The sequence below is a fragment of the Molothrus ater genome, chromosome 1 (genome assembly GCF_012460135.2).
Source record: "Molothrus ater isolate BHLD 08-10-18 breed brown headed cowbird chromosome 1, BPBGC_Mater_1.1, whole genome shotgun sequence".
NCBI lineage: Eukaryota > Metazoa > Chordata > Aves > Passeriformes > Icteridae > Molothrus > Molothrus ater.
The window spans coordinates 24,425,706-24,448,094 of record NC_050478.2 but is presented as its reverse complement, the minus strand read 5'-3'; the positions used below and the strand labels follow the sequence as shown (position 1 = coordinate 24,448,094).

Below are 22,389 nucleotides of genomic sequence, written 5' to 3'. Positions count from 1 at the left end.
CCTAGATACCTGCAGTTTTAATGTTGCAATATCTTTATGTGCCTGACACCAGAAACTGAGAATGTGGAATTTTTATTTCTCAGGGGATTCCTGTATGAAAAGGAAGGTTAAACAAAACATTGAGGTACTGTACAAAGATAAGTCACAGGAAGTGCAGGAGTAGAAGAGAGTAGATACATCTCCTGCCTTGCCTCATCTCCCTGGACACTTGACTAGAGGCTGTAAGGAGACCCATCTCTCTGCCTGGGACTGATGGTCATAAGTTTTTGGCATATGAGAAATAGCTGAGTAGCAATCACCATTTCTATTGGAAGTACCAAGAGATCCTGGTGCCCCTTAAGCCATTTCAAGACTATTGCAGGCTAATGGCTAAAGAATGTTCTGGAGAAATAGGAGGGACTGGCTCTACTCCCATCTCAGGCATGGGGATTAAACTCCTGGCATTTCCTCTCCTGATGGGGTTATAACTACAATTCTGGTCTGCACAAGACCTGGGATTGCAGAAGGGTGATGTAGGGCTCACTCCTGGCTCAAAGCAGTAGCCTAAATTAGGAACCCAGGGGTAAAATATCCCACTGGGAGTGAGGGGATAATTTAAATACTTTCCTCAAAACTGTCTGCATGTTTGGCTACACACACCAACCTGCAACCTCCTCCCTGGATCCAAAATCCTTAAACACAGCAGCAGGATCTGCTGGCTTGCCTGTGGCTTCCTCAGTGGTGTCTGCCCAGTGTTTCCCAGTCCAGGGTTAATGCAAGCAGAGCATTTTGGTGCCTTCTGTGCTGAGTGGCAAGGCGCTCCCCAGGAGGGTCTGCAAGCCTTATCTAAATGAGAAAACAGAGAGACCTTGTGGTTTGAGGTGTGTACCCAGCTAGTCACCCTAAGAAAGCTGCATGGGGTGGAAAAGAAGCTCCCAAAGAAACTTGCAGCCTAGTAGGGAGGTTGCAAGTGAAGTTTCAAAAATTCTGAGTATAATGAACACACTGAGAAAGAGATTTTTGCATTACACTTCTGTACTTAGCCACAACTCCTCAAATTCCTATTTTGAAAACCATTTTTAAAATCATTTCTTTATCTAAAGGTATGTCAACAGTATTGTGAAAGATGGCACTGCAGATTTATCAAAGCAGAATAATTAAATTTTTTCCAGTCAGTCTCTCTTTCTTTCTTTCTTTCTTTCTTTCTTTCTTTCTTTCTTTCTTTCTTTCTTTCTTTCTTTCTTTCTTTCTTTCTTTCTTTCTTTCTTTCTTTCTTTCTTTCTTTCTTTCTTTCTTTCTTTCTTTCTTTCTTTCTTTCTTTCTTTCTTTCTTTCTTCAGAACATGGCAGAGAATTGTTGCTCTACTGCCTTCTTTTAAATCTTCCTCTTTCACCCTTCTTTCTGACTAAATCTGACATGCCTTTTGGGCCTTGTGCAAATGGCTGTGCAGAGAGAGCTGTCCCATTTTCTGGATAAGCCAGTGGTAACTGTAATTGAAGGCCTGTTCAGCACAGCACTATAGCTGTAGACATCTGGACAGAGACAAAAGAGATGTCATCACTGAGTAGGATGCTGTGTTCATCCTCAGATAAGTTTCAGGTGTAATCTCCAGGTGTCTGTGGTATTACTATTACAGCTGAAGCAGGAGGAATACCTTAGCACACAATGAGCTACATAAACGCTACTTTTGCAAAGAAATAAAGAACAATATTCTAGTTTAAATAACAGTCAGGAATGTCATATGTAACTATTATAAGCAACAGGGGCTGAAGAATTAATACAATCATAGAAAAGTACTGGGCTTTAGCAATGTGCTTATGATTAATCCCTAAGTATGGATATTCTAAAATGGAAATGCATGCAGCATGTTATACTAATTTAACATTGAATAAGTACATCATTGGACTTAGGGAAAAAGGCTGAATATTATAGGAACAGGAATCAGCATAGCACCTAAAACCTGCTTGGGAACTTCAGCAAATGAAACAAATTTTGGTGTAATTTTATACTGTATTACATTGCCATAATAAATAAGCTCTGGTGATCCCAAGAACTATCAGTACATCATCTATAATTCCTGTTGTTTATGGTCATAAGCATCATCTCAGGAAAAACTCATGCATACCTTAAAACATCTGCAATACCTGTTCTTAAAACAGCTTGAAATATTATTGTTTTGCCATGTGTAATTGTAAAAAAGAAAATACATTTAAAACCCCATTTAAATAGATTTTAAAATTGTGCAGCTGAACACTAATTTCCTGACCTCTTCATAGTGTGGCCCTATAGTGTGGCTGTGGAGTTAGCACAAGTCAGGTGGTCCTGAGCAGCCAGGAGAAGGCATGGAGAGCCTCCTGTGGGTACTGCCATGGAAGCCCATGTGTGCTTGAGTTATGGTGTGAGCACACACTGGGGAGCAAACTCATTTCTGGTTCCACCCTCTGTTCCTCACAGCAAAGCTCCAGAGCTGTCCAGCCTTCCTCCAGCTGCAGGCACGCTGCCCATTGGCTGTAGTGTCCATGTGAAAAAGTGATCCTTCTAGCACAAAAGACCAAAACCAGCAGGCACTTGAGCATTCTGCTTTGCACATCCCAGCTTGTCTGGCATGTCACACCTGAACCTGGATCACTGGAGATGGGGTCAGAACCATGGAGGTGTTGGTTTGTTCCTCTGTCTGGAGGCTGACAGGGTCTATCTCCCGGGGTTTCCCTTGTGAATCCTTCTGCCTCCCTGTTGTTTCTGCCCTGCCCATTGACCAGCACTTTGTATTTGCATGTATCTTTTCATTTCAATGAAATCATCATCCTTGATCCAGTACTGATGCCAGCCTGTGTGCTGTAGTGTTATGGGCCAGTCTCAAAGTAGACAAATATTTTTCTTAGTCAGGAGCTTTATAGTTTTTATAGTTAAAATATTGTTGTTCAACTATTCTTGAAATTTTTGCCAGATGAAAAGATTTCTGTGAAAAAGACAAAGAAGGTGCTGGACTTTATCTGGCATGTCAGCTATTCCTGTGGTTACAGCTGGCTAAAATAAAAATGACTGGAAATAAATAGACTAGCTAAGATTCAGCATGGGAAATAGTTCTTACTCATTTACTCATATGTAGTATCATATGGTGCAGTCATTTTAATTAACAGAAGGGAAAAGATTTACCTGGACCTGCAGCTGTAACCAAGCCTGGTGCTGCAGGCACTCTTGGCACAAAGTGCAGGAAACACAGACATATAGCAGGTAAATTCAGCTGATTTTGATCTTGCTCATGCTTGCTAGGTCACAGTATTGTGTTAATCTCTGTGCCATTGGTAGGAGCTGTTGTGTATTTTAAAGCTGTTGACAGTTTGTAAGACAAAGTGCTCCCTTTTGATACAAAATCCCTACAGATGTAGCAGAAGTGATGATGCTAACAAGAACAGAAGCACCAACTAGACTGGCTTTACACCATGCTGCAGAACACTTTGCATTACAGTGTGTAACTGGATGAACACCATACTTGTGCTCTTACTCACTGTACAGCTGTCTAAGAGATATTGTTTATATGTTCTTCATTAATCTTTATTGTCAGTTTGAACCAATACAGACTGCAGGGAAGAGCCTGGAAAATATGCAGACAATTCCAGGCATTTTTCTCTGATCTAGATGTCCAGTTTTTGCTTCAATTGAGTTGTCTACCATGAATAATCAAATCCAAGTTTGTGGCCCACAGTGTAACTGCATATTATTTCTGGATCATTTGCATCTTGCACTACTTCTGACTCAGCAGAATGGTTCTGGGAAGATTCAGACAGTAATAAGACTACTTCCTATTGGAGAGAAATCCACTGAGCCCTGTTTGCCATCACTTTATGTTTTATGTAATCTCAGTGACACAGGACTGCAATATGTGCTACATATGACTGGATCACATGTGCTACATTGAAGTGGAAGTGCCACACCTTTATTAGATTTTGACATTACGTATTTCTGCTTTAGATGAGGACAATATTTCATTTCCCCTCTGAAAATGAGTGCCCTTCCAGACCATTTAAAGATGAGAAAAGCTGTTAAAATGCTGTTACTGAGACAAATGTTACACAAGTCGTATTATTCACTGCATGTCAACTAGACTCAGCATCCAAGTATCTGTGCCTTTTTCTCTTTAAATTCATGGGTTTCAAATGAGTAGGGTTCTCACAGGATTGTTTGTCCAGGTAGAAAACACCTAACTCCTAGTTTTAAAGCTCTCTGAAAAATGAAGGTGTGTGAGTACTCACAGTGTTACTGTGACTGAAGGTGATCACTGCCCCATGTCCTATGTTGCTCTGCACATACACCTCGAGTGGTCTGTGAGACATCAGAAGGCACAATGTGCTTTGACAAAAGCTGCATTTCTCATTTAATACAGAACTTACATTTTTGTAAAACTTAAAATGATATGTTAATGCAAAGAGCTTTGCTTGCTTGAACTCCCACAACTGTGGGAGTTCAAGCAATAAGATTATACTTGGTGGCCCCTGGATATTTTTTCCAGATAGGCCAGAGAAGTGTTGATGTAGGAAAAACCCAGAAAACCAAAAAGCTGCTGGTCCAGTTCCCGTCAAACCTGTGGAGTCGTGTCCATGCTGCACCTCCCCAGTAGTTTGTGCTGAAGCAGTCATGCCTGAAGGCCTGAGGCTTTCACTGCTGTGTGTCTATCCACAGCCCAGCCACCCAGCTGCATCATGGAGCATGCAATCCCACCATGCTGTTCCCAGTTTCTCTTTTCCTGCTCACGGGCTTGTTCACCTGGCAAGAGATTACGCAAAGTCTGGCTTTCCCTAGCCCCACAAACATGTCTTTTGAGCTGCTATTACACTTATTTGCAAAGTGGATCTTTCTGGGTTTTGCAAGTCAGATTTAAAATATCCAGATTGTTCATTAGTCTGCAGCTCTGTATTAGGTTAGAAGCAGCTGAAAAGGGACAGCTAAGGTACCCTCAGCTGGCAAAGACACAGGGTTCAACCCAGATCTGCTGGTGGTGACCCAGTAACATGGAGATGTACCCCACACCATCTGTACTCACCACCAGAGATCCACAAAGGAGACTAAATTTAAAGTGTACCAACTTTCAAGTGGACCAAACTTGAGCACATGTAAGGCTAGGGATTGCTCAAACAACCACACACACAGAGTCTAGATTAAGTTTAAAAATGTGCTCATACACAAAGACAAGGAATTTATCGTAAAAGGAAAAGTCCAATAATGCTTTTATTTTTGTTCTTTAATTCCCAGAAGGGTCATCTACAAGGTGTCTCTCCAAGAAGACTCCACAATGAAAAAAACAACCCAGAGTTGCTTCTTACTCATCATCCTTCTAACTGTAAGTACAAGAAAAGTGAACTCCTCATGACAACTGCTGTATTTAAACTTGTGGTGATGTTGAGAAAAAAGAGTACCAAGTTATACTTGTTATACTCCACAGGTGAAGGAAGAGTTTGCTTACTAATAAATTTCAAAAGAAGATTAATAAGATTATCTAATAAAAGTTTGAACTTGAATACATTGTTTCTTCATGAGACAGAACTGCAAGTCTGAAGAGGGTTATGCATATGACTTTTCATTTCTGTGTTCTACAGGCTACAGCATGTCATGGGAACATGTGTGTTTGAAAACTGCCTTTAATGTTGTTCTGTGAGACAAACTGACTTAAGTAGCAATGCATTTGCACTGTTTGTAGTTGATCTGATATTAAGAAGGCAGCCAAAATGAAAAATAATCTTATAAATCTGTTTATCAGTTCAAATGCTGCTTTCAACTGTTTTGTATCAGCATTACATTTATTTTAATGTATGCAACATTTTTGAGTAATTGAGGTTCTAAAAATATAGGAAATTCATTTCTGCCTGACTAAATTCCTCTCACCTTGAATACCTTGTATCCTTTTGCTGAACTGTACTTGTGAAACCTCAAATTACTATTGATCATCAGAAAATCACAGACATTACAGGCAGTCAGAATTGAGAATACTGCCCAGAGCCTAAGTTACAAAATTATCAGTATATGTCTGAATGATGCTACTGGGAACAAGCACCTCACTACCCTGGTGTGGTACAAGTAATTTGCATGATGCCTGCCACCTTAGTCCCCACCTAACTCTAGCTCTGTGCTCCTGAAGAAGACTTTCCTCTTCTTCTTCTTCTTCTTCTTCTTCTTCTTCTTCTTCTTCTTCTTCTTCTTCTTCTTCTTCTTCTTCTTCTTCTTCTTCTTCTTCTTCTTCTCCCTCTTCTTCTTCTTCTTCTTCTTCCTCTTCCTCTTCTTCTTCTTGTGTTTTCTTGATTAGCTCCTCCTGCCTCTCTGCCTCTCATCTTCATTAACATCTGAATGTGAAATACCTCTGTGCAACTCCTCATCAAATCCTGTGTTGTAGAAGCAAAAGAAATTCATATGCTGTAGAAAATATGTCAGAGAGCATAACCAACTGCCCTACCTGGTTTACTTATTGGGTTGTACGTCTCCTCCCAGCCTAGCAGAGCTTGTCCACAGTGCTGTTTGCCACTTAAATTTATATAGATAAAAAAGGAAAGGAAAGTAGACAACAGTAAGAGAATGATGGATAGAAAGAGGTTAAAAGAAAACAATTAAATGAGATCATGGAGAATCCAGGAGAACAGCAAAGAACACATTACTTCAGTAAAATGTTGAATTCATGGTTCAGGATTAGGACCCTCCATCAAAGAAGAGCTGAAGAGATGGAGAAATAATTGAGGAGAGTTAATACATTTCTGCTAACTTGGTCCCAAAAGAATTTGTCCATAATTAGTTAATGATTTGAGGAATCATCTCACGTGTGAGAGCAGTCTTCTACTCTGAGGTACACTAGAGTATTCTGGTGTTTGTGACCGTTTGGGTTGCCTGTTCTACCTGTCCTACAAGGGTGCATGTGACAATGCACTGGCTATGAAATCACCCGTGGTCAGAAATGTCTGTAACAAAGTGCCTGAGAGAGACCAGCTTTCTTCTGGTTTGAATCCCATCTGATCTGCATAGCTTGATAGGGGTCTTGACAAAGAACAATTCTTCCTATAAAAAGCCAGTGCCAGATGAAGAAATAGATCCAGATTATTTTGCTCCCAGTCAAGTGACAGGACTGTAAATATTCTGATAACTAAAACTGTCAACAGCACTTCTGAGCATTTGAGGTGCTTTGACCTACAGCATGGGTTTGTAGGTCAGCCCTGGAGGACTGATCCTTGCCCTGTTGTCCCCAGATCTTTTAAATCTCTCACCCATGACAGCATGCGTGCAATGTTAGGTCTGTGCTCATTCCTGCAGCACTCCAGGAGGAGGAATTCTTTTAAAAACTCTTCAGTGAGATCTGCATCTGCATTTATTTTAAATATCTTTGCACCAAAGAGCACTTAATATTCTGATCTCAATGGATAATTTAACTTAGATTTTCAAGCTTCCAATCTCTGTGTACCTTCCTTCCCCACTGCAGTGGGCATACCGTGCTCTACTTTGACATCTCTTAGGTTAATTTCCCTTTTGGTAGGGAAGAAGCCACACTCACAGAAGCAGACCATGAACAAGCTTTACTTTGCATCATGAAACTTATCCAGAAACTGCTGTGAGATCAAATATGAAAAATATTTTGCCTCAGTCATTTTTCCAAAAACTTTCCCATCTGCAGATGGTAGAAGCCATTGATTTTTTGCATTGTATTTATGGTTTGTAATGAGTAAAGGGTGTCTCTCTTTCAAAGAGGCTCTGTTGGTTCCCACTCTGTTGGTTCTTCAAACCACTCCTTTGTTCCAAGAACTGTGAGACATATCAGCCACTATCTGTAATTAATAATACAGTAAATACACTAATTAAGATGATTTGTGACATAGACAGGAGTGATCTCCCATCCTCGGCTCTACCCACCCCACAAGACACCCTCTAGATCTCCCTTCTTTGAGGATTTTCATGGTTTTCTGTTATCCTATCATTTGTGACCTGCACTCCCAGTTGATCACTGTGAGCTGTTGAAAAGCAGCACAACCTTTTGAGATCCTTGTTTTCTCCTCTGTGCTGTTTGTCCCACTGTAGGTGCTGGTGTTTCCCCTGTGGTGGTCACCCCTATTGGGTAGGAGAGACTTCTACCTGAAATCTCTTTTGTTAGTGTAGCTGTGATTCCCTAACACAATCTCAGAGCTGGAGCACACCCTGCCCTCTATACACTTAGTGCTTTGTGGAAGACTCCCCAGATTCTTCTCGTATCTCTCCTTCAATATTTTGTAAGAGACAAAAAATTACTTACTTAGTTGCACAGACACTTCCTTTCCACCACCTTCTTTAGACTTGTCACTTAGGGCTTTTGGTACCTTCTGATAGAAACCATCTCTTTTATGCATGTAATTTTTTGCACAGAATTGATAGCAATTCCATGTACAGATCCATAATAACCCATCTTTGCCAAAAAAACCTGAAGCGTGAGTTGTTCCAAAACCTAATTTAGAAATACAAGCAATTCCTTATTGTCTTCCTCTTTGATGGATTCCCTTGCTTTTGAATGCAGGATAATGCATCACCATATAGTCTTCTACTATAAAAATGAGAAAATTTAATTGTTCATTATGTCACAGTTCACTTTAGACTGATGCTCTCTAGTTTTTTGCAATTATTGAGAGCCAAAGAATGTGACTGAGATTTGTTTCTTCAAGTACGTAAGCCCTGGAATGCTGGAGCAATTAGTTCATGTCCTCAGTGCAGGTTTCTCTTCACAAGAAAAATGGAGCATCAGCACAGTGTGCCCAGCAGCATCAAACTTCTGAGAATGAGGAAGAAGAAGAAGGTTTGGGTCTCTTTCCTGTGTGACCAATCAATTTTTCAGGACATTGATGGAAGAGATTTCTATTTTCTGCTTTATTTTCTCAAGTAAGAACTGTGCCTACAAATGGCCCTGGAAATGAGGATTGATGAAGTAGTTTTTCCCACATACTCCAATTTTGTGTCCTGAGCCAACCACAACATGCATAGTAAGGACTAAATGGATGCTGCAGCTGAAGGCCACACTATTTTCAATTAGGACCACTAGACCTAATTGAAAATATTCTATTCTAAAATAAATTCATTTTGATCAAAAAACGAACTGTGAACATTCACTGAGTCCAAATCTGTTAAATTGTTACCAAGCCTCAGTCACAAAGGTATGCAGAGTCTGATACTTCTTTCCAACACCTGAAAGATACGTGAATAATTCCTGTTCACAAAACATTGAAAATTAATTATATGAAAACCTAAATGTAATTTTTGGTAACTGCATAAACTGGTGTATTTTGGAACAGTGGTAGGGTATTTTCAAATCTCCAGAACCTTTAGTCAAGCAGTTGTCACCATGATGGGGGAGCTGCCCATGGTGCCTCTGTTTGATCCTCACAGCTGAGAGTGCAACACGCACTGGTGGAGTGGTATGGCCACAAACTCCACTGGGCTCCTGCTCCTGCTCAGCTCAGTGGCTCTCAGTGTGCATTTCTGAAACCCATTTCTGTGCAGGTACTGTGAGAACAAGCCTTTTTCTGCTTAGACAGCATCTCTCCCAGCATCTGGTCCAGAGCAGATCTCCCATGGGCTGGAAGAGCTGCTGAAGATCTGTCACAGCCTCCTTTGTCTCTCTTCTTCTGAGCCCTCTTCTCTGGCAGCCCAGAGTCTTCCCCAGCCTTGGATGGTGAGATCCCCCTAGGTCTCATCACCTTAGACCATGCCTTTGGAAGCTGCTGTTCTGCATACACACGTCCCTGTGTAAATATTTATGGGTTGCTTCATGCTGTAAGTATGTGCACTCAGAATTTTGCAACATGTTCTCACACAAGGGAAGCTCTGGAAAGCAAACTGCTGATATTGTAAGGCAGTAAGAATTAGTGTGAGAATTTGGGAGTCAAGCTGCTCATAATTTCCCAAGAAATAGGAATGCTGTATTCTGTTCTATTCACCCAGTTTCAGGGATGATCAGGACATTTTGACTATCTTTTCTTTTTTTAAAAACAAGGCTGTTGCTATGCAGCTGATTGCAGTAAAGAGGCCTCTCACAAGAGGATAATCAAGGCTGCAAGAAAATATCCATGAAGTATTCTGGATTAGCCCACAGTTTTTTATCAGGCTAAAATGAAAGTAAAGCTTCTTCTGTAAGCAAATCTTGTAGAAATGGAAAAGAACTGTAAGATCTGTGACTTGCTTTTCACTACAATAGCCTTATCTTCATCTACAACACCTGATAATCTCATTCTTGTTTAAACAGCTGCCAAATTCTACCATGTTAGTCATATGGGATCTCACTGAGATAATTACCATCCTGCTCCAACAGCGATAGAGTATGGGAAAATTCTAACATTCAGTGATTAAGTAAAACATGTCATGTTGTAGTGTTTCCCCAAAGAAATTGCCTGCTGCTTCCTAGCACACTTCTGATGGATAGAAATGATTATGTTTACTGAATATCATATGCTAATGACCTTCCTAAGGTACCACAGTTGTTTTCTTATCTGTCCCAACACTAGCAGTTGTGAAAAGTAGTTCAAACATAATCAAAATATGAGAGGGGCTCTGCAACTCATCTAAATCATGCTGAGCTCTTCCTCTAAAATGTGATGTATTGAAGAACAGGAGTTTAGTGATCCACAAAGAGATGACTGCACACAGTAGTTTTAAAAGAATTATACCAAATGAATGATTGAGCTGTTGAAATCAATAAAAAACAGTTATAGTATCCAGAATTTCTACTAGCCTGAGCTCACCAATAATTCTTGCTACATTACTATATTTAGTGGAAGAGGGGGGAAAAAAAGACAGCTACAAATGCCTTCTTTTCCTGAATGTCATATACAGTTAGTGTTAGTGTCCTACAAGCTCCTTGATGGCAGAACAAAAATATTTGGGGATGCTTGTTCATCATGTCCAATATTTTGTGGGGAAGAAAAAGTGAAATATTTTTAAGCTTACTTCATCTGGATTCTCCCTTGCAGAAACAGGCACAGCCTGGCACAAGTTAACAGCAGTTACTCTTACAGAAACCAGGGCATTGTTTGTTCATTCCTGTATAGTTTAATAATGAAGCCAAATTGCTTTATGAGAATCCTTTATTCATTCCAGGTATAAAATGAACTCCAGCATTCCCAGCAGCCTGTTATTTCTCTTTGTAATGATAATTCACTCTCTTATGTCAGTCATTTGTCACGTGGTGGCTTGGTGGTCGTATGTATGACGTCATTTACTTGGACTTTTAGGAGTGACATCATATGTACGGCTGCTAAACTGCTGCATGGGACATCACTTAAACTGTTTTCTTCTGAAGAATTCAGTGCATTTTTAAGCAATGAGCACATTGATTATTGTGAATTATTTATTTCTCCTTAATAAAGAATGTTTATAAATGAATGAGGCATTCCTTTATTGTATAAACATCATCTATATTTCCATCTGAAGTGTCTGATGAACGGATGGGAAGGCTTTTTAATGTGCATTAATGAACTATGAACATTTAAAATTTGTTCCATATTTTATAGGTTAAATATTTATAGGTAGTTGCCAAGCAAAGATTAATTAACCTTGGATTTTTGTGGTCCAAATGTGTCTTTTAAGTCTTAATTTCTAAAATACATTGACATAACAATGAAAACATAGTAGAAGAGGTGAGTCAAAACCATTAATTCCATGAGAGCTTATACAAACACTGATACACAGATATTCGTGGGACATTCTCAACGTTTCCCATTAACACAATACAGACTAAACTTTCTCTCCCATGTAGTCATAGCCAAGCTCCTGCTATTTCTGAAAAGACAATAATGACCCAGAGATGTCTTCCTGCCCCATTTGCCTTTTTCTGACCACTACAGTAAGGGGTGAGGGAAACTAAAACAAGTAATAACACCTGGCATCACAAACTGCATCAAAATTCTTGTCTGACTGCAGGTATATAAAGGCTGGATCATCAGCCCACTGGACTGACTTTGGGAGGTCAGGTTTTAAATTCTGGGTGGTGGACATAGGATTCTCTTTTGGATGGTAAAAGACCCAGTATTTGAAACAGGGATATGACTTCTCCACCTCCAGAAAGCCACAACATTTATATTTCATTAATCTGCTGAAGTGGTAATCTGATTCATATGGAGAAGAAAATTGTGTTCAAGTTTCCAAGGCCAGCTTTTCAGATCTAGGCAAACAAAAATGAGGAATAGCAATCAAAGGAAAGAGTAGATTTAAAGGGCATATCACAGATGACATACCTATGTATAACCCCTTAATTTGATTTCCCACACAAACTATCCAATTACATAAAAAGTGCCCAGAAAGATTTTTGGAGAACTCTGAGTCATTGTGTTTAGTACACAATGTAGTACACAAGAAAAAGAAAAAAGGGAAAAAAAAAAAGAATAAAAATAATTTAAGAGACTGTCTTGGTTTAGGGCAAATTTGGGAGAAAACCTCCAAAGGGGGCCCCACCAGAAAGCAAACCCACATTGCCCCTCCCCACAGCTGGTTTGGGAAGGATTCCTCAGAGAGAAGTGGAAAGAACCTGTTTATTGAACAGACACAACACCCCCAGCACAAAAAATGAACAATACTGGATCATAAAACTCATTCACTGCTCTGAAGAGATGGCAAATTCAGAAAGTCTCCCTGGTGGGTGGCCGCATGGTTATCAGTCCCTCCAGCACTGGGAAAGGCTGTAGAATGGGCCCCAGCAAGCTTCTCGGTGTTTTGTGGGTCCTGGTCTGGAGCAGGTTCAAATGGTTCCAAGAAAAGGGAGAGAAAAACAGCCTGGGAAAGCTCAGGCTCCCTCAGCTAGCTAAACTAGCTAACTAGCTAAAAAGCAAAATGAGTGTGGTGTTCTGCCCCGTCCATGCTCAGACAACACAGTCCAGCCCAATGGGGAGGAGTGAGTGAGGCTGATAACAGAAACTGTGCTTCTTCTCCCCACCTTTGCTGTCAGAGCCAGTCTTGAAGGCACAGAATATAATATCCAGCATAAACAGAGCAGAAAATTGGGGATACAAGCATCATAAGTAACCCTAGGACAGAGACAATTATAAATCTAGTGTTATTCCAACTTTTATCCAAACTTGCTTTCATTTTACTGGAGGCCATTAAGTGATTTCCACTGATGAGTTTTAGTGACCCAACTCATCCATATTTTTATCTGTCTGAGTGAATTTCTGGTCTAAATGTGGGCAGTAGAAATTTCACTGGCAACTTCAGCTGCTCCACGACTGCCTTGTGCACAGGCAATAGAATGGGCCTCCTGGTTACATGGCTGAACAATCCTACATAATTTTGTGCACAATGCAAGACATTTAATCTATCCACCATCACAGGTACTCTCTACCTCCAAGGATCAGAATATTCTCATTAAACTGTACCAAATAAGAGCCAACTTCTTCAGGAATTACACACTGCAAGTAACGAAAATATAAGAGTACTGTGACTTTAGCATCCAAATTGTGTTTCATCCCTCAAAACCATCATCCCACGTATGGATGTATTCCCAAACTGGCCAAGAATTGCAGAGAAATTATCAAGAAGAAAGGCATTGCCACAGAAGTCCTCCTAGCATCCTGTGATGAAACTGGTATTTCTGTCTTGAGTACAAACAGTTTGGAACTGAGGTATTATTCAAAATAAGAATGGAAAAAATTACCATGCGGTATCTACTAATCACTTCAGAGAAGCACCAGAGCCTGTGTCATGGGCATGGACATGAAGGGCTAAGACAAAGATGAGGTTGTCTGAAGAACCTCATCTCCACTTTCCTGTGCTGGATTTAGGATTTTGCTTGGCTGGTTTTTAAACTATACTTGGGGACTCCAGCTGCTCCCCTTAGTCTTGTTAAAGCTAAGGGGTCTGTGATGTTTGGCTTTGCTTCTGTATTTCCTGTTCTGACTTTCTTGATACTAAATTTTTCACTTGGGTGGCCAGATGAAATGTTCCAAATGGCTTCATTGTTCAAATATATCTTGGGGGGAGGGGGAGACGGTGATGTATACATACATCTAAAATTTATATAAAATTATCTCTGCCAGAAAATATTTTCATTCCTATTCCTCCTACTTTATTTCAAGCACCTACTTAAGTACAAGATTGACTGCCTCCATGTCCTCCAGCTAGCAGGTGTATACAGTTGAAAACATCTGTGTCAAAAGAGATGAGATGGGATGAGATTAGAAAAGCATAATTGATTTGATCTAAGAGTATAAAAAGATTAAGTTTACAAGGTTTCGTACAGAAGTATCATAAAAAAGTAATGGCTTTTTTTTCAACGAAGTCAAACATACTGGTTTTGCCATGTATTTACAAAGGTGATTTAGCATGCAAATGGGGGGAAAAAGTAATGTATTGATGGAATACAATTGCCTGTGATGTGACATAAAGAAGGGCAGCAAAATGTAAGATGTAAGCAGATATTTGAATTTTCAAACCTGTCATGTTTTAAGTTCAAACAACTACAAATGCATGCCTAAAGATCTCTGTATTAGCATTTGCTGCTAAAAAAGGTCAAGTTTGTGTGTTTATGAGAGTCCTAGATTTTGAAGCAGCCTGCAAATGAATCTAAATGTGTTTGTGATGGTTTTAGTACCACATAATATAGGGGAAAACAGAAGGTCATGCTAGGAAAGTGCTACAGCAATGTTGCTTTTGAGTGGGGAAGCAGAGGAACTCATTTTTTACTATCACCCTCAAGCAAAGAAGAGTCATGATACAGGATTGAGGCAGAACAGAACAAACTAAAGCTCCACACTTTCATTTCTGCTCACAGACCTCAGCTGTACAAGGCGGGGAGGGAAGGAGGGGTGGAGTGATTGAGGGCAGGATGGATGGATGGATGGATGGATGGATGGATGGATGGATGGATGGATGGATGGATGGATGGAAGGTAAAAGGGCAAAAGAGCATAACTGACCTCTCTAGCTGAGATCTTTGCCTTCCAAAGGCAGTGATCCTTTCCTTTAACAGGCAGGCAGTTCAGAATGGGATCATTCAGAAGATGCCACTATATCAAAGAGGACCTTGCTATTTAGACTATCAAATTTACAAGGTCTTCTTAGGTACTTAACTAAGAGCTAAGGTCAGGTATTGATGTTTAAACTCTACGTTCTTTGACCTTAACTGTTGCAGAAGCTCAAAGCAAAGGTATTTTGTCTGCACTGTATAGAGTTAAATCAGCACAAGTGAACAGAAATACATGGGTTTAACAGAAAATTCTCTTGCAGACACTAAAATAAATGAAAAGATTTTGATGACTTTATCAAGTATTTAATGACCGTCTCTTCACCAAGAAAAATGGCTTGGTTAAAAGATTGTGTTTTCATGAGGTAAACTAATAAAATTCAGCATTTACTTTGCAAGTAGTACAAGGCCCATCATAATGATAAACATATGTGAAAATAAAAGGCCTTTCAAGAATGAGTAATAGAAATTTCTTGCCCTCACTTTTTATAAATTTAATCCTCTTTGTTTATCCAGTTGTACTAACAGCTTTTCCTTTCCATACAGAGAATTGTTCCAAGTCTTTCTTCTGCTGTAAATTATACTGATACTACATTAGAGCCTGTAGTAACTGAAAATTCAGTCATACGGCAGAAGATAATAGATTCACAGTTCAAATGTTATGAGAGGATGAACAGAGCTCCTCCATACAAGAAAAAAGGTAAAAAAGATTTTTTAAGAATCTGTATTTTGCCATGTGTGATTATAGAATTATGAAGAAATATTTTCTTCTCTATACTAACACATAGTCTTCCTCAGGGTGCAGTTTCCTTTCCACGAGCAGTAATCAAACTCACACTTAGCATCCTCCTAAGGGCAAAGAAAGGAAAAAGCCTGGAAGGAGCCCAGGGAATGAACAGCTCTTCCTCCCTCTGTCACCTACATTTCTGGCTCAGTGCTTTGCTGCTTGAATTTTTCTTGTTCTTGCTTCAGGAATAACATTTCCCTGATGCTCTCATCAAGGTCACACCTGATTGTGAACCCTAAATATAAATGTTGTTCTGTTTGCTCCACTCAGTGTTTCAATTTTTTGTAATTTCTGTATTGACTGCTGGGTGTTGTGGTCTGTACCAGCACAAGCTCCACATACTCTATATTCAGCAGTAACAATAGGAAAAAGAGGTTTATAAAACACTGAGACTTATAAAAGAGGTTTGTAAAACATCTTTATTGAGTAGAAGACATACACAAAGATTAATAAAAAGGGAAATGACAAATAATAGTGGTGCTGAAATTGTACTTAAAACAGCATTTCTGTTTGGGACTGAGAGTTCTGGTCACTTTTTTCACGGTAGATCTGAATGAAGATATGAGGAGCTAGAGAAAAATATATCACAGGAAGTGTGAAACTTCCGCAAGCAAAAAACAGATACTAAGGACATAGTTTAAAGGGAAAATATACTTTAAACAATTAACAAAAACAGATAATGTGGGATTTTTTGTAATACAAGAATAAATATATTTCTACAGCTCTTATCTTAAAAATTTTGCTGTGATCTGTAAGACTCAAAAAAGAGTTAGATGTTAAGACAGATAATCAGGTCTTGATGCAGAACTGTTTGGGGATGAATATAGAGATTTCCGCTGCTTAACATAGGTTTTAATTCAGGCAAATAATACCCACAAGCAGTTAAACAGGATTATTGGATAGAGGGAATGATATTTCAGTTAAAAATAAGCCTTTTAGTTGCTGGACTTGCAGGGGAAGTAACTTACTCTTTCTTGTTAGATTACTCTTTTAGTCTCCACCTCTATAAACACCCGATTTTTGTATCCATTGACAGTAACCACTGGATTCACCTTTCTTTTGCACTTTCCTTGTGTGATAAGTTGCAAAGGGTTGATTTTCCAGCATGAGTTGGGAATTTATATGTATCAAGACATGATTTCCTAGTAGTATTCTCAAGGGCAGTGCTGTTGCAGGAGGACAGCCTGCATTCCTTCAGCTGGCAGCTAAATTTAAATGACGCCATTGGGGGCTGTTGGTTCATGGCAACGTGCACTCAATTCATTTTTAACTCAGAATGAGGGTACTGGGTGGCTACAGAATGGTGCCAGCACCACTGAAGTTGTGTTCTGAACTGAAGACATTGTAAAATGAGGAGCTCAGTCACATGGAAGGACATGACCACCCCTCCAGAACAGCAGTGTGTCCGTATATATATATGTGGGTGTATATGTATACATACATAGATAGACAGATCAAGATAAATGTGAGCATATATATATATATATATATATATATATATATATATATATATATATATATCTCCTGGTAATTACCTTGGAAGACAAGTCCATGATGCATAGGTTGACCTATGTGATTATTTTTCTTTATCAGGCCAGGCAAAGGATTTAAAGTTTTAAAACTAGATTTTCCCTCCAACTCCATTTGGCACTACTTTTCAAAAACAAGCTCAAATTGCAATTGATTTCTACTCCTTCTTCTTCTTTGGTATAACAAAAATGTTCCTAAAAGTTTTTCAGATACATTTCAAAGATATAGAAGAATATGACAATGCCTGAAGGAAAGATAACAAACTGCTGATTGGATAATTAAGTGAACAAGTAACATTTGCACATTTAACTTGATAACTGAAAAATATATGTGCATAAAATCTTAGCTAATGAAGAAAAAGTGTGCATAAAAATTTCTTTTCTGAACAAGATCTAATCTGGGAAAAATTTGGTTTTAAATTTTATGCTTTTTATTTTTAATCAATAACTACTTGACTTACAAACAGTTATTGGTGCAAGTTGGAAAAATTCAGATGTCTTTTTACAGCTTTTTTGCTCCAGTTAGAAAGTTTATCTGTGGATAGTTTCAAAAGCTCTAGAAGGAACTAACTGTTATATGTTAATAACTTGCAGTGGTTATTAGGTGCTTTCTATTACAATTCTTTCAAAAACAACCTTCATTTTAATACTTTCTCAGGCCCAGAGTGAAAAAAAAGCTAAAATGCATCTTCTCATTCTATTTCACTTTAACCTGATGATCTTGGTGACAAATACTTTTTCCCCAACACAAACTGGTTTTGAATGGAAAATAACCAGCAAGTGTAGGGGGAGTTTAATGTGTTTCTTGTATAAATCCACAATGAGTCATGTTACACATTACAGCAAGCAGCCTTGGAGCACAATTTCTGAGGACCATGGCATGTACAATCTCTGTAACAGGGATCAGCAATGAGCCGAATTTTGCTGTTTGGGGGCTGGGAACATCCCACAGCCTCAACAGCACCACCTTCCCAGAAAGGCATGATGAGGACAGGATCACAGCATGCCTACCCAAACATCAGCAGGCAGAATCTGCCTGCTACAGATCTGTCTTGCACCTGCTTCACTGCGTTTCTAGTGACATCACTGACCTCTGGTGCTGAACGAGGCAACAGCCTGGCAGGGACCTGTCTCTGCTAATGTTGCTTTTAGTTGGGATGTCCCCACAAATGCTTCCTATCTTAACATTTCAAATGCCTGATTGTCAGACCTACTGAGCAGCAAAAGGTGAAATGAGAAGTGGAAGTCTCACAGGTCCTTGAGCACCACTAGTGTACATGCTTAGAGCTGACAGAAAGAGATTCAAGAAGAGAAAATTGTAGGATTGGACCCTACACTCAAAGTTCAGTCCAACATGCTTTAAAATGTAACTTTCTGGTAAAATGAACACCACTAACATCAGGTCAGTCAAAACAAGTACCTTCTAGTACCTGAATGCCACTCTGAGTGTTACAATAATAAAAGGATATATTACAAAAAGAAAGCTTGATAGTCTGCAGGCAGCAATAATCCTCAAGAGGCTAGAATAGAGTGGTTCAGGAGGGAGTAAACTCTTTTTGTGGAACTAACTCTTGCAATCTTCTTAAATGTCCAGGTCTGTTCTGCAACCGAACATGGGATGGCTGGTTGTGCTGGGATGACACACCTGCTGGAAGGCTCACTGCTCAGAATTGTCCAGATTATTTTCCAGACTTCGATCCAACTGGTACAGTATTTCTTTTTACCATTTTATCTTCCAAAGTATGTCTTCAGAACACTTGTGCCATTGAGTGGATGTGCTCAATCCAGTGAAATTTTTGCAGCTTTGTGAAATCTCAGAAAGTTTGGTTGAAATTAAAACACATCAAGCTTTTGGCTTCCATAATTAACATATTTTAATTTTTAAAATATTTTATATGTATTTATATTTATGTAAATATAACCCATGGATTTATGGAACCTAGTTTATGAAAATGTCAGCTTCTGAATTATAACATCAAGATATTCTTAGCACCTCATTCTAAGTTTTTATAATGAAGAGAAGATGCTTATGTGCTTGAAATATGTATCAGTATGTTCTTAGTTCAGTTTTTATTGGAAAATATAGTTTTATGAAAGAAGATTAGCAGAAATAATGTTCTTTCAGTCTCTGAGTTTCAGTTCTTAGCTGAATTATTCATACAAATACTAGAAGTACACTGAGAGAAGTAATTGAAGAATATTTGAAAGAAAAAATAAAAAATCAATGCAAGTATTTCTAAATAGATATGAGGAAATATTAGATACAAGTTTAACTCTGCAAAGACTACTGTTTGAAGAGAGACACAATTGTGTGTTCCTTGCTCAGGACATGTTGCTTCTAGGTGGTGCTCGATGGCACACTATGCTAAATTCGACATAGTCACAATGCACCAATTGCAGTTAAAATCATGAAATTAAACATTTGGGAGGGAGAGAGTATAAATCTGAAAATTTTCAACCAGCTTAACCCAAAATGCATGTGCCCAACTGGAAATGAAGGAAACAAACTATACCTGTGAGTTAATTATCCAGCACCAATAGCTAAAATTGATTTTCTTGAGCTTATTGCTTATTTAGAAGCTGAGAAGTTTCCAGGTTGAATCAAACCCCGTACACATTTTGCTGAATCCCATTTATAATAGCAGCCAGACTGATTGTTATTTCTGTTCTTCATAAATCAAGCTGTCCATAATTACAGAATTCACACAGCAAGTAGCAAATTTCTAACTTCCGACCCCGTCTGACCTCCATTCAATCTTTAGTGAAGGAACATTCCCCTTTCTCATGGAAGTAGGCATTGGACAGGATGGATTGAAGGAAATCTGTTTGATTCCTGTTTGCTCAGAAATCTTGTGCTTGGAAAGTGAGCTTCTGTGGCAAGGTCACTATCCACTTCCTGTGGAAACCCCCTGAGACCAATCCAACACATCTTTACAGCAAGTTACACCCCTGAGACAGACAATGGGCAACAAATCATAAGGTCTTGTCTTTTGTGCCCTTTCTTCACAAGACTCGATCTCTTTTCTGTACAGTGTCATAATTTTCAAGAAGGAGTCTTGGAGCAGGGTCATGCTCATGGCTCTGCATTGGAGCACCTGGGGACAACAGACTGAGAAGCTGAGACCCTCAACTGCAGGACTGCCTTTCATTCAGGTCTCCCTCTCTGTGGACCAGTACTTCAACCATTAGACTATTTGCACAAAAGATTCCAAAAGAACATTTGAGAAGAATTGGCTAAACTTAATTCAGTTCCCACACAGAAACACCCACATTCAGGAGAGAGCCTGAGACTCTGGATCCTGAGGTTGCACAAGATTTTTCCTGCATGTGTATTAGAAGTGCCTCTAAGATGTGGTCTGTACCTTCTGTTTCAGACTCCATTTTACTCATGATATCCCTCCCACACTGCAACAGCCCTCTTTATGACTAGGAAGATTTACTACAAGTCTTTTCCTTTCCCTGCTTCCATGGTTTTCAAGGAGGAAAAAAATATGTGGCATTAACAGTCTTAGTTTATGTATACTCCATGCAATGCTCAGCTTGTGCCTGCAAAGGTGGGTGTTAGGCAGCCTTGTGATCACAGAAATGACTAAAGATCCTCATCCTTCATAGATGAGAGTGATTTCAGAGCCACTTTCCTACTTGCTCCCCAACCAACTACTCTCAGCTTTTCCTCTTGTTGGTCTCCAGTGACTTATTCTGAACTAATTGCTCTGCTACAACAGCACTTTTCAAAGAAACACTTGAAGACATCCATACAGAAGCATCTCACTCCACTTACTAATGCTCATTAACACCAAGACCTGTGGCTTGTACACTGATTGCAAATCACTCCTTAATGTACAAATGCTGGCCATGAAGTCTGGCCCACAGTGTGTCCATACGGCAGCTACTCTTTCTGGCAAGATTTAAAAGTTGAAATTTGGGGATTTTTTTAGTATTCCTGTTCTGTGTACAGTGCCATTGGAAGAAAAGCCTCCTCCAGTAATTAATTTTCTACTGTTCTCTCTGCTATCCTCTTTAGGGACAATACCTGTGGTCTTCTGGACCCGGTATTTTCCTCTGGCACATTTCTCTTCTCCTGTCAGCCTCTTTGCCTGCATCCTGGTCAGTGAACCCTGTTTCCCAGGTTGGCAGCAGCTCAGCATCTCCTGGTTGAGCCAGAGCTGCCTTCCTAGAATAGCTGTTGAGTAACCCAGCATGCGTTACAGATGTGGCATCAAACCAGTGGGTAGTGAGCCTTGCTTTACAGGTGGTTGGTTGTCACACAGAGACTTAATAGAGTAGGAGGGAGACAAGAAATAAGGGGGGTATCTACAAGTCTGTCAGCTGCTAATGAAAGTGGCTGCCACTAACAGGTGGCCAAAAGCACAGACTGAATGTCCTGAGAAGTCTATCAGGTTTTGTATCACAAATCATTATTTCCTTTGGTACCTTATTCATGTAAAACAAAATACAGCCAGCTTTTCTGCTGAGAAACAGAAACTTCATCCTAAAAAATAGCAATTTTCCATGATGTAGTGACTGTCAGATTTCCTCCCCATCGAGTCCCTGACATCCAAATACCTCAGTATATATTTTAGGCATGCAAGTAACCCCATGGATTTCTGAAACAAGTATTTCATGCTGTGTTATTTTTGGCTGCACCATGATCTGCAAAACCACTGTGTATCAGTCAATTGATGGCTATGTCACTTCACTAAGAGGCCATGAGACCTGAAATAAAATAATGTCTTTCCTCTGTATTTTTTTGCTTTCATACTTACATCATTCATAATTGGAAAAGTGAAACATTATTGTCAGCCTAGTATTGAATCCTCCTCTCATCCATATCCATGGGTGCCAAATACCAGCCCTATGTATCTGATCCTCAACAACATTCAGCACTGATGCCAAGAAGAAATTGATGGAATATATTAGAAAGAAAAAAAGGTGAAATTGTATTCTGAAGAAAACAACACAGAAACAAAGTGAAGGAGAACATAGTCAGTGCTCTGTTCATTTTCTGTCTGACAACTTCACAGTTAGCTACCAAGTGTAGTCCCACCTATTTCACTGAACTTAGATCAGTTCTTACTAGACAGGAATGTGTTCTGAAAGAAGCAATCTCTTTCTTGCCGTGCACATCATGCACAATGTGATAATGCATAA

General features: G+C 39.4%; 1 protein-coding gene across 4 annotated transcripts in view; it reads left to right on the top strand.

Annotated features, from left to right (window-relative positions):
• CALCR (calcitonin receptor) overlaps positions 1–22,389 on the top strand; it is a 161,009-nt gene that overhangs the window by 85,740 nt on the left and 52,880 nt on the right. For 3 of the 4 annotated variants that reach the window (XM_036400211.2, XM_036400219.2, XM_036400227.2), the window contains exons 2-4: positions 5,230–5,317; positions 15,469–15,622; positions 18,833–18,943. In XM_036400211.2, coding sequence (XP_036256104.1) covers positions 5,230–5,317; positions 15,469–15,622; positions 18,833–18,943 — 353 coding nt within the window. The remainder of the gene's footprint in view (positions 1–5,229; positions 5,318–15,468; positions 15,623–18,832; positions 18,944–22,389) is intronic. The other variant, XM_036400235.2, reaches the window with a different exon arrangement.